Source organism: Artibeus jamaicensis, unplaced genomic scaffold (assembly GCF_021234435.1).
Source record: "Artibeus jamaicensis isolate MK-2021 breed Jamaican fruit bat unplaced genomic scaffold, CSHL_Jam_final contig_585, whole genome shotgun sequence".
In the NCBI taxonomy this organism is placed as follows: Eukaryota; Metazoa; Chordata; class Mammalia; order Chiroptera; family Phyllostomidae; genus Artibeus; species Artibeus jamaicensis.
This window is the reverse complement of record NW_026521894.1, coordinates 5720558-5733094: the sequence shown is the minus strand read 5'-3', so window position 1 is coordinate 5733094 and position 12537 is coordinate 5720558. Positions and strand designations below refer to the sequence as shown.

At 35.9% G+C, this 12537-nt stretch overlaps 1 protein-coding gene across 2 annotated transcripts in view; it reads right to left on the bottom strand.

Annotated features, from left to right (window-relative positions):
- The window catches only part of ARHGAP20 (Rho GTPase activating protein 20), a 122674-nt gene that overhangs the window by 24507 nt on the left and 85630 nt on the right, over positions 1-12537 (bottom strand). For both annotated transcript variants that reach the window (XM_037152591.2, XM_037152593.2), the window contains exons 6-9: positions 12178-12262; positions 9235-9312; positions 6890-6956; positions 2380-2568 (exon numbers count right to left, since the gene is read on the bottom strand). In XM_037152591.2, the coding sequence (XP_037008486.2) occupies positions 2380-2568; positions 6890-6956; positions 9235-9312; positions 12178-12262 (419 nt within the window). The remainder of the gene's footprint in view (positions 1-2379; positions 2569-6889; positions 6957-9234; positions 9313-12177; positions 12263-12537) is intronic.

Genomic DNA, 12537 nt, shown 5'->3' with positions numbered 1-12537 from the left:
GCTTTCTAAATGTCCAAAAACTGATGAAAATCATGCTATTGCTATTAGAAACATAAGGGTGATACAAATGTAGCACAAACTAAATTCATGTAAATCTAACTTTCCTAAAGAATCCTGGCAAGATTCAGCTAGTATTTCTTCATGATTAAGTTAAGGAACTGAACATTAAAAATTATAATTCTTAATAGCTTGTATTTATAGAATAATAACAACAACAAAGCCTTAGTTAGAAATTCTATTCTAGGCAAATAATTAAATATACCCCGTCTTGCCCCTACCCCCACTCCAGAGTAGGAAATATGTATGGGAGACTGCTAGAATGATAGGGCAAACAGGCAGAAGAAAAAGTTGCATCCCATATTTTACCATCTACCATAAAAATTCAGTTCCATTACCCCCGAGTCAACACACACATGGAAGAGCCTGCAGTGTGTGCAGAAGTGGGGTTCAGTTTGGGCTAGAACCTCACAAGCTACTTCAGACCATTCATGGAGATCCCACTTCAACCCCAGAATTCTGTTCCATTCAAGTTTTCCCAATAATAGGTGTGCCTAAGCCACTTAATCTTCCATTTAACTTCTCTGTTCCATCTATTGGACTGAGCCCTGCTATGAGTCCCCAGGCCTTAAGCAAGCTCAGAGTCTAATGAGACATGTAAAGAAATCGACAATGTAATGTTTTATGTGTTACATGAGACATGTAAAAAACTGTTCTACACGCACAGAGAGGGGGGAAACTGTCTGAAGGAACAAAGATCTCCTGGAAGTGATATTTGAGTTGGGTCTTGAGGTAAGATCTTTAATGTTTATATCCTGAACCCCCAATGAACACTGGAGCTGTTTTACTGGGTACCAGCCACACAAAGGCTGAGTTATAGTGATTTAAGTTGCAGGGGTAGCCTTCTGAGAGATCTACTGCTACTCCGTTTTCACTATGATATTACAGTAAATTTTCCTCACACTGAGGCACAAATCTGAAAAACAGATTGTGGATGCCTATGTTCACCTACAGATACTTTGGATAATGGGATATTTTCCTTAAGCTAACTAGAGAAAGCCTCCCTCAGAAATGGAGATTTAAAGCTATAGCTTTATTCTAGTTGTGGCTCTACAGATTCTTGACCCCTGGTTATTGATAAAATTAATTAAAATAAAATTGACAAGAGACCCAGAGAAACAGTTTGAAAAACATGGGTATAAAGGTGAAGAGTAAAATATTATTCTCCTGAGATTAGTTAGAAAGGAAATGTTTCCTTTGTATCTTTAATCAGCAGTAACAAGAGACAGACTGATTAGTAAATTCATTCATTAAAAAGTATTTGAGTTCTTATTTATGTATGTTAGGCACTGTTTCAGGTGCTGAGAATACAGCAGTGAACAACGCAGAGCAAAATCTGTCCCTTCATAAATTTTAGTGGACAAAAAGCTACAACATTTCTATAATACCCCTTCAAAATGGTCTGGAGATATGAGTAAAACCCCTTAGATTTCAAGAACTCAGTTTACTATTATGGGAGAGAAGATGATTAGTTCAAGTGTAAGGTAAGTTTTTACAGCTGTGGTAGCAAGATGACTCAAAAATTCAATGAAAGATGAAGTTGGATGTTTACATGTGGGGAGATACATATGAAATAGTTGCCACCATTCACTGGGTCCCTCAGTTGGTACAAAAGGCAGCTATAGAAACTCAGCAGTGATTTTCTGCTATTTTACTCACACTTGTTGGTATCCTTTTTCTTCTATTTCTAATATAATCTTACTTTCAGACTGAGGGCTTAAAGCTCAAACCTTAGTTAGGGTTAAATGATGATCCTCTTATGCTAAATATCAATTTATCATTCTTCATTACGGATGGATTAGTGATGGCTGTGATGGGGAATCCAGATTAGACTAGTAGACTAAGGAGAGATTTCTGTGGAAATCAAGTTAGTTTCACATATTTATCAATACCAGGATCCACGTAGGGCATCAGAGCCTCCTGACAGCCGTCAATGAAAGCCTAACTTTTTATAATATGGCTCTTTAGGGGGAACACACTGTGCAATGTATTATAGTACAAAGAAGGCATTGAGGCACCTGCAGCGTTGCCCGGTGCCTCTGACTCTGCAGTGGGCATAAGGTTAAAGGGGAAGGAACAGTGAAGAAAGAAGGAACAGACTGTACTGTTGATTACAAGTTAGTCACATCCACTGCCGATTTACAAAACTATCTTTTAAAATTTTCATTTCAAAACACTTTGCAAATTCAAATGAAAAAATAATCTCATCTGGGTGGAAGCCTCAGTCTTTGCCTCTGTACAAATTTTGTTTTCAAAACCGAATAAAGACTTTTGCTAAAAAAAAAAAAAAAAAAGCTCTATGAAGAAAGAGAAGTAACTCACCACTCAGCTGTCGGGCTGCAGCCAGGCGGCTGGGCTTCAGGGTGAACTGGCATTGCATCTCCCGTGGTAGCTGCTCCATGAGGAAGGGCTCTTGGAGGTTGGAAGGGCTGGTGGAGTCCTTTGATTCCTGTGTTAGGAGTGCAGTGTCTCGAAGATGGCTCATTTTAATTCCGTAGGGATATTCATGTCCTGCACAAAGGAAGATCTAAATGTAGACTTGAAGCTGAATGGTACTTTGAACATGTGTGCTACATACTGGAATGTACTGCAGTTTGCTCCTGGGACTTTTAGTATAAAGAATCCTTTTGTTGACTGAATTCTCACCATGTACACTCTTACAGTTGGACACCACTGCATAATGCAGGTGGCCCTACTAGAGTAGTTTAAAGGGGGTGGGGGAGAGGGAGAAAAGCCATCTTTTAAGGATATCTTATTTAGAATGCACAAGTTGGTTTACACAGTGGTGATGTTTCCTACGTTTCGAATCTAAGAATATTTAAAGGTTTCTAGGTTTTTTTAAAGTACATCTTATTGATTATACTATTATACTTGTCCCAGTTTTTTCCTCCCCTTTCTCCCTCTCCTCCATGCACTGCCCCCATCACCCTCCAGTATTCCCCCTCCCCTGCACGGTGCATGTCTATGGGTTGTACATATAAGATCTTTGGCTTCTCCATTTCCTATACTATTCTTAACCTCCCCTTGTCTATTTTGTACCTACAATTTATGCTTCTTATTCCCTGTACCTTTCCCTCCCATTTTCCCTGTTCCCCTCCCTGCTGATAACCCTCCATGTGATCTCCATTTCTATGATTCTGTTCCTGTTCTAGTTGTTTACTTAATTTGGGTTTGTTTTTGTTCTTTTAGATTCAGTTGTTGATAGTTGTAAGTTTGTTGTCATTTTACTGTTCATAGTTTTTGATCTTCTATTTCTTAGATAAGTCCTTTTAACATTTCAAATAATAAGGGCTTGGCAATGGGGAACTCCTTTAACTTTACCTTATCTGAGAAGCACTTTATCTGCCTTTTCAGTCTAAATGATAATTTTGTTGGATATAGTAATCTTGGATGAAGGTTTTTGTCTTTTATGACTTAGAATACTTCTTTCCAGCCCCTTCTTGTCTGTAAAGTTTCTTTTAAGAAATCAGCTGATAGCTTTATGAGCACTCCTTTGTAGGTTAACTCTCTCCTTTCCTTTTGCTGCTTTCAAGATTCTATCCTTACCTTTAATCTTGAGTAACTTAATTATGATACGTCTTGGTGTGCTCCTCATTGGGTCCAATTTCTCTGAGCTTCCTGGAAGTCTATTTCCTTTGACAGATAGGGGAATTTTTCCTTTATTTGTTCATATAAGTTTTCAACATCTTGCTCTTCCTCTTTTCCTTCTGGTACTCCCATGATTTGGATGTTGGAATGCTTGAAGTTGTCCTAGAGGTTTCTAAGCCTCTCCACATTTTTTTGCATTCTTGTTTCCTCATTCTGTTCCAGCTGGATGCTTATTTCTTCCTTTTGTTCCAAATCATTGATTTGAGTCCCAGTTTCCTTCCCTTCACTGTTGGTTCCCTGTATATTTTCCTTTATTTCACTTTGTGTAGCCTTCATTTCTTCCTTCATTTTGTGATGAAGCTCAATCAATTCTCTGAGCATCCTCATTACCAGTGTTTTGAACACGGCATCAGATAGGTTGTCTCTCTCCTTGTCACTTACTTCTTTTTCTGGAGCTTTGATCTGTTCTTTCATTTGAGCCATAGTTCTTTGTCTTGGCACACCTGTTATGTGTAAGAGGCAGAGCCTTAGGTATTCTCCAGGGGTAACCTTCTTTGCTGCCACTGTGCTGCTGTCTGTGAGGGAGGGGTCAGAGAGGGAACAATGCCGCTTGATCAGCTCTCATCCCACTTCCATCACTTCCCTCACTTCCCACAAGCAGTTTGTGCCCTTTCAGATTCTGATTCTCAGGTAGGTGGGTTTGTGTATGTTTTAGGACCCTGTGGGTCTCTCCACAGAACTCTTCTGAGAGGTCGAAAGTTTCTCCCACTGCCACAATCACCACAGATTTTTGTATAGTCTGGAGTTTTCAGTCTTTAGTTTCCCATGCTGAAACCCTCGATTTTGAGGCCCTGCACTTTCCCCTCAGGCTTGTCTGTGTGTGAATGTGGGATTCACATTCCATCCCATCCTCCAGCTGACCCTTGCTGCTTGTCCTCTCCTTCCAGCTGCCCGTCTCTGCCCCTCCTACTGTCTGGGTGAATGTATCTTTAACTCCTTGGTTGTTGGACTTCCATGAAAATGTTTTTCTGGCAGTTCTGGTTGTTCTTTGTTTTTTAATTGTTAGTTATCCTTCTTTTGGTTGTGCATGGAAATGAAGCATTTCTGCCTATGCCTGCTTCTTGGCCGGAACTCCAGTATTCCATTTTTTCCATTGATGTTAACTATATCTGTAAATCTTTAGCAAATCCTTGACCTCTCTCAGCCTCAAATCCATTTTTAAAATATTTGCCTTACAAGTAAATGTTAGTGGTTAATATAACTTAAAATATTAAGGTCAAATACTATATATTTGAAGCATCACTAATTACTATTATTCAACACAAGACGTCTGTGTGAAAAAGACATTTCATTACTTTTTATTGGTTATATAATTGGTGTTACTCAAGAGCATCAGGAGTGGTGGGTTTGATTTACGCTCCCCTCCTACTGCTGCCCTCTGGGATAGGTGTTCATAGGCAGCAGTAAGAAGACAGACTGCAGGGTGGCAGAAACAGAAACAAGATGCAATAAGAACTCTGTAAACTAGAAAAAATAAACCCTGGACATCTGACTGAAATATGAATTTTTGCTCTTTAGTACTTTAAGTTCTTCTCTATTCTTGATTTATCACTGGATATAACTCAGTGAACTCTTCCTTTTTCTTTATATCTGGTATAGGCATACAATATCAATGTTCTGTTAATATCATGTCACCCAGGGATTAAGGCAAAAAAAGGGGGGCACTACTATGATAGTGACAAAACAAACTCAGTTTATCGAAATAGCAAGCAGCTATTCATGAATGAAGTCTGTAAGGCACAATAAAATAGGCAATTAAGAACTGTTGTTAAATAAATGACCATGATGTTTTAGTGACAGTGACAAAGCGTGAAGCTGCTTTAAGTCTGAAAGTTACCATCTAAATAGAATTAAATAAATGAATATATTTTATTCAAATTTATTTTAAGTACTTGATTTTTAAGCACAACTTTGTTGCTCACTGACTTGTACAAAAATGATACAATTAAAAAAAGAAGCAAGAACTGCAGTGAGTTTTGTCCTCAGCTGTGTGCATGATGAACTTGCTTTTAAGTCTGAGAATAATCTAAAACAAAACTTTTGTAAAAATGTTGTTTTTAGTAGAAAAGTTTGATTTTAGATTATTCAGATCACTTGAAACATTCTGAATTACACAGCATTGATCTCACTGGTAAATAAAAGGACTAGATGAGATAATGCAAATGATATATTTTGAACAATGTCTGGCAGAAAGTAAGCATTTAAATATTAACAGAAATTGTCCATCATCATCATCATCATCATCATCATTGTAATCATCTCAAGATCTGTTACAGACACTGTCCCCCATTTTAATTGCTCATTTTTTAAACCACACTAAATGATCTTAACTGATCAAAAATATTTTTTAGCTAAATGATTTAAATAAGGGGAGATCAACCTATTTACCAATAATTCCTCAAAACAAATGCTGAGAAATTTGGCTAGGGAAATGGCAATGTAAAAAGTATTATCTAGTTGGAGAAGATTCTTTGGAATCTAAATAGGTTAATCTTATTTCTTTATAATTCTAGTAAAGTTCTGTAGGATTAAGAGGTATGATTGGATTCTAGATGGTCTTCCATAGAGGCAACTTAATAGGTAGAAAAGGGAGCAGAAAATCAAAAAGCCTAATCTATCAAATAAAAATATAGGAGAAAGGGAATACCAAATACATATTACTTTCTTATAGAAAAAAATTTAACATGGTTTGGCAGGTGCTTTCTCTCCCTCTCTGTCAAGTGTAAGAGAGGAAAGGAAAATTTACATTTATCTTCTTTTTTTTTTGAAGATTTTATTTATTTATCTTTAGAGGGGAAGGAAAGGACAGAGGGAGAGAAATATCAATATATGGTTGCCTCTCGTGTGTCCCCTGCTGGGAACTGGCCTGCAACCCAGGCATATGTCCTGACTGGGAATCAAACCATGATCCTTTGGTTCGGAGGCCCATGCTCAATCCACTGAGCTACACTAGCCAGGTACATTTCTCTTCTCAACTATACCATCAGCTATTTAAGTGAAGACATATTATTTGTCTAGAACAGAGAAAATGCTGATAGATATTTATTGAATGAATAAATGAATTTTATATGAGATTTAAAATTTAATAGTATCAAGCTCAGGATCATATGACCAGTTCCCTGAGCCATTTAGAATTATAATTAAAACACAATCAAACCTATTTTAGATCTTCACAGAATCTTACCAATAAGTGGATATGGTGCCTCTTCTTTGCCAGAATTGACCCATAACTGGTAATCTCTCTCGGAGCCCTTAAAAATAAGAGTAAACAATTTGTTTAATGTTTACTAATTGAATGAAGACATATTTTTGGCATTTTTATGTTTTGCCAAAAAAAGGGGAACAATATAAATACCTTCAATCTCATGGAAGTGGTTATAGTTTTTAAAGATGACAGTGCTGACTGCTATAACCCTTCTCCTCTCCCTCCAATCCCAACAGAGTACTCGAGATCCTGCCCCTTTTTCCTAGTGATGGCTAGGAATCGAAGTACTGCAATGGAATCAGAACTTTACCATTATGGGTAGCCCATGGAATGTGCAATCACAAAGGAAGACAAACTTCCTGGTTTTCTGAAAAACTAACATCTTCTTTAAAGTCCTGACTTCTGATATGTCTGGAGAAGACATTCTCAAAGAATACTGGACTTAATCTCCAGCATGCCCCTGTAAAAAGAACCTTGTTATCCAGGACCACAAACACTGTTGTGTCTCTGATGAAAAACTAAAAATCTCTAAGGCTAACTAAACTATCACCTCAGAGGCTTCTGAGCAGAACAACAACTAAGAGGCTTTGAGGACGTAGGTAGCTGGCACAGTTTACATTGGCTTTATTTTGGACAAGTTCAGTCCTAGGGACAGAAAGGACAGGAATTTTGTCTAGAGAATAGGCCCAGTGATGGAAAACAATAGAATCATTTACTAGCAGAATTACTAGGAATACTCAAAATCCTACTTCAAAGAAATGACACTAAATTATACAAACTTTACTGTATCTTCTAGGAGAGAAAAAAAGCAAAAATATTTTAAATGAAGCCAAAACAGACTGGCAATATTAATATTCTTGATTTTATCTTCTGATTAAAAATCATGGCCCTGACATTATAAAGAACGGTAGTGGCTATGAAGAATATCACCCCCCACCCCTATACCAGTCTGTTCATCATTTCCTTCCTCATTCCCTAATCAAAAAACTATATTGCAAATAGGAAGAGCAATCCAATAAAAACCCTTTCTTTTTCTGGTAGTGTCTGAAAACGTTGTAATAATCTCTGAGAACAGTAAAAATCATTATACTGAATGGAAACATTTTGGTCTAAGGAGATGGATCACTTTATCCAAAGGAAAAGTGTAAATAAGAAAATGAGTCATCAGAATTAATCTCCCTTCCAAAACATAATTATATAAGCTTAGAAATCAATGCAAAGGTGCCTTTACCCAATGCATATAAACTTAATTATATCTTAAATATATTAAATGTAATGAACAGAAATCAGATTTTTTATCCTAAGTTTTGGCTGATTGGAGGTTTTAAACACTTCCTATGGTATTGGGTAAAAGCAAATATAAATAAAATTAATAAGACTCTGGCACATATTAACTGTATGTCATATATTACCTCGTAATAATACTGTGTTTTTGTAGAGAATCTCACTCAAGAAATGGTGTTGGTCAAGTGCTTCCTTTAGTTTTCCCCCTTTGGAAAGTCACTCCCTTTAACACAAGTACAGGCTGTTTGGTGATATTTACTGGCAGGGAGGAGACAAGAACTTCCCAGTTCTCTTTCCCTTGTTTCATCCTCCAATATCCCAATCTTTTCTATTAATACCATTTCAAAAACTTTGTCTCATAAAACAGAAAGAAACTAAAAGCAAAATAGGGGGAAACATAATCTGTATACTAAAGCTCTTTAAATCCATGACCTAATTCACAGCTTGTTTTTAATTTACTAATTCGTTAGAGGTACCAGCCATCCTATCCTTTAGACCTGTAGCCAGTGAATACGGTTTCTAGTCATATGTTCTTTATGTAAAAATTCTACTATAGAGAAAATCCTTCAGAATTCTTCATCCGAAGACTTATTAAATCTTGGGATAATAAAAATAATTAGGTAAGGGAGAAGAACCAGGAATGAATATGGGGAAAAATAGTATAAGACAAGTGGGAAAAGAGAAGTGGAAACTTTCTTATTAAAAATCTTATACCAAAAAAACTCCCCACCTGTATATGTATATTGCATATGCAATTAATACATTTTATTAGCACTCTAAAATTAGAGTCTAATCTTAAGCTTTTCAGTTTTAATAGAATTTAAAATGAGAGTAGAATGGGTGCTACTTCCATTTTAATATTTGTCCCCTAAATTAAGCTAATATTCAGATTTCACTGCCTTTATTTTCTACATTTATGGGGACAGATAATGAGTTTTGAATCTCTAATAATCAGCTGCCTTATGATGGAAGGGATAACATTTCCATGGATCAGAAGTACCAAAGTTTGTTAATTAAGAATATCCAGCAGGGTCACTTACAGTTATCCCTAGCATTGGGAGAGACATGCTGATAACTTCATTCGCTGTGTCTAAATTTGTTATTGTTATAGTTTTAGACTGTAGAAAAAAAGAAATAAGAAATACAGCTATAAATAAAGGATTTTAAAATAGGTAAACAAATAATTATTTTCAAATGATTATCTAAAGGAAAAATCTTGATTTCACATGTTGACAAAGTATATGACTTAATTAGAACACAAACCCTTGATTACAACTTACTTGCATTCCATTATATATTATGCCATTTAATAAAATATCTACTGGTATTTCTCTTAAAGAATATTCCTTTTAAATATGTGGGCCACAAATCTAAGACCGTAAGGAAAAAAGACAACGTAAATGTATTTCAGAGAAAATACACAGACTACCCTCACAAACAAAAATAATCAGTGAGGGGAGCCCTCTGAATCATTTTCATAACTGTACTCCCACAATGCCACGTGCAATAAAAGAGGGAGAGAGCTGGATCACTTTCTATTTCTTCCTGAGCACTGGTTTTACAGGGTGGGTCCTTATTTCTTTGCATGGTGAAACATCAGTTTAGGTAAAATCAGAATAAGAACTGGTTATTGAAGACATTTAAAGTTTAGAATTTAAAAAAACCCACTACTTATTGAGCAATTTCTATATGTCAGGCACTGTGGGTGGCTATGGAGATTTTCATTGTTGAAATTTGTGGAGGCCTTACAACCAGTAAGTCTAGAAAGAGGACTGAAAACTTTAGAAAGCTCAATTCTGTTACCAACTCCACCTTTGAATAGGGTTATCTATAATAGTTCTTTGCTAAACTACATTAAAAAAATACTACTTAAAAATAGAAAGACAATTTGAAACAAAAAGGAGTAACAAGATTCTGAGATAGCTCTAGCTATCAATTTTCAGGACAGTGCTATGCTATCAAAAAGAAATATTTACTATGCACATGTATTTTACATGTTATAATTATCAGATTAATCTGGAATTAAGGCTGTGTCCCTAATAGGACTTAGAGGGCACAACAGAGGTAACATAAATGAAAACAAATTGATATGAAACCAAAAATGATATAAAAATAAAGCTAAGTGAAATCCATTGATTTCATGCCTCCATTATAGTGTTTTTTCCTCTTGGAACCACCGGACATAACAAATTGCCTCTAAAAGTCATTTTGTTTATTGATTTCAAATTGTGCTCCATGCAGCTCCAAGATTTATGCAAAAGTGTTTCGGAACCCAACAGGAAGGGCTTAGAACACCCAACCCAGTGTTTGTCCTTTACCAGAGTGGCAAAGAAGTTTTATATATCAGGCTTTAACCTGAAATAAAATTTCATGAAAGGCTTCTGATTCTTTTTTTAAAGGTTTCTAAATCTATTTTTAAAAATTCTGTCATGAAGTGAGGAATCTATCCTATAACACTTAATAATCACTCCCAAAATGCTTGGTTTCTAAGATAATTTTTCTTAATATTAGGCACATAGGTTCAAAATGCTAAGTATAGGATGTGTATTTTTCCATGCATGCCTCTCTGGTAGACAAAAAACAAATGAATTTCATCAGATAGTGCTCTTTGGCTAGTAAACAAATAAAACAAACAGACAATACTGAAAATGTGGCTAATTTTTTCCATATTAGTAGAATTCACTGACAGGTTATGTAACTAAAGGACAAGGCTAAAGAATGTATCCCATGCATGCACTCTTATTTGGTGGGAATTACTCTTTCTGGAAGCAGGGCTCCTTGAAAGGAGACTATTGCCATGAAGCAACTTCAGACAGCAAAGGAGAGTGTGTCATATTATTATTATCATTAACTTAACCAGCACAGTAGTGATATAAACCCAGCACCCAACCATATCACGTATCTTCTCTCCCAAAATGAGACTGGAACACCAGTCCTTTCTCAAGCACACAATTTCCACACACTAAAAGTGTTTAAAAAAAAAACAAGTTCATGGGATTTCCTATGAAAATACTGAATATAACCAACTGCCACAACAACTGAATTAAAGCCAGCAGAAAAAGCTGTTTTTTTTTTGTTGTTTTTGCTACTTTGCTAAAGGAGACCTCTGTAGTCTTTTTTACCATAAAAATCTGAGCATTTCCCTCGAGCAGGAAGTAACATCTGGCACTCATGTCAGAACTTTTGCATAACTTCTGCTTTTGGCCCAAACACAACTGTTTGTAGTATATATTTTCTCTCATACAAAACGATTCTGTGTGATCTAGAGCTGCTGTGAAGTATGACAATTCAAAATAAAAATGAAAATATTCACAAGGTTCCACTTTGTTCATCGTCAATAACATCTTGACGCTTGTACTATATTTTAGCCATCAAATTACACATAATAACTAGAATTAAGTAGACTTCATTTTTATTTGACCAATGTGATAAAAAACTGTGTGGTAGAGACATGCTGATCCGTTACAATGTCATCTCTCACAGCTCATCCATTTATCAACCTGAGTAATTCAATCCCTCTAAAAACTAAAGAATGAAGAGCTTTCCAAAACCACTCTCTACTAAAAGAGGGTAAGTTGGAAAAATTACTTAATATTAATAGGAAATATCTCCTGGTGGAAATGGCTTTAGTACAAACCTCTACAGCTACTATTGAACAGATCCAGAGAAATATTAGTGCCAGAGGGAAGAAAGAGACATCTGACAAGCAATACTCCTTCCGAGTGTAAATGTTAAATACTGTGGTTAATATCAATTTCTCTTCCTTAATTTTGTCTAGGGTTTACTTTTCATATATACAAAGACATACATATACCCAGGAAAATGTGTTTTATTTACCCCAGTGGTATTTCTAAATGCCTACCTTGCAAAGCATATACACAGTCTGTCTGCCTTCCTGTTGGTTTTTTTTTTTTTTTAAAATTCATGGTGTTCTGCCTTATGCAGGGACTTAGAATTTAATTTTGTGGCTTATAAACACTTACATAGGCACAATTCCCAATGTCCTTGGCGAAGATTTTGAGGGGAATGCTCTTCGGATAGTCCTTCTCTTTCTCTAGATTGATGTATCTAATCAAATGCAACAACAACCCAAACAACACTGAGTCAGATGGATTTTGCTAAATGGCTTATTTTTATATCAATCTATTTTTCTAATATTTTCAATATACTTATATATTTTTTAAAAGACAGATGGAAAGACTCAGCAAAGTCAGATTATATTATGGGTTGGAAGAGAAAAAATTCTCAGGACATTAGGCATGGACACATAAAAAGAATGGGAGATCCATTTCCAGTGGGAGGTTTGAGAAGCAGTCAGGTTTCGCCACCTCTGGGTGATGTTT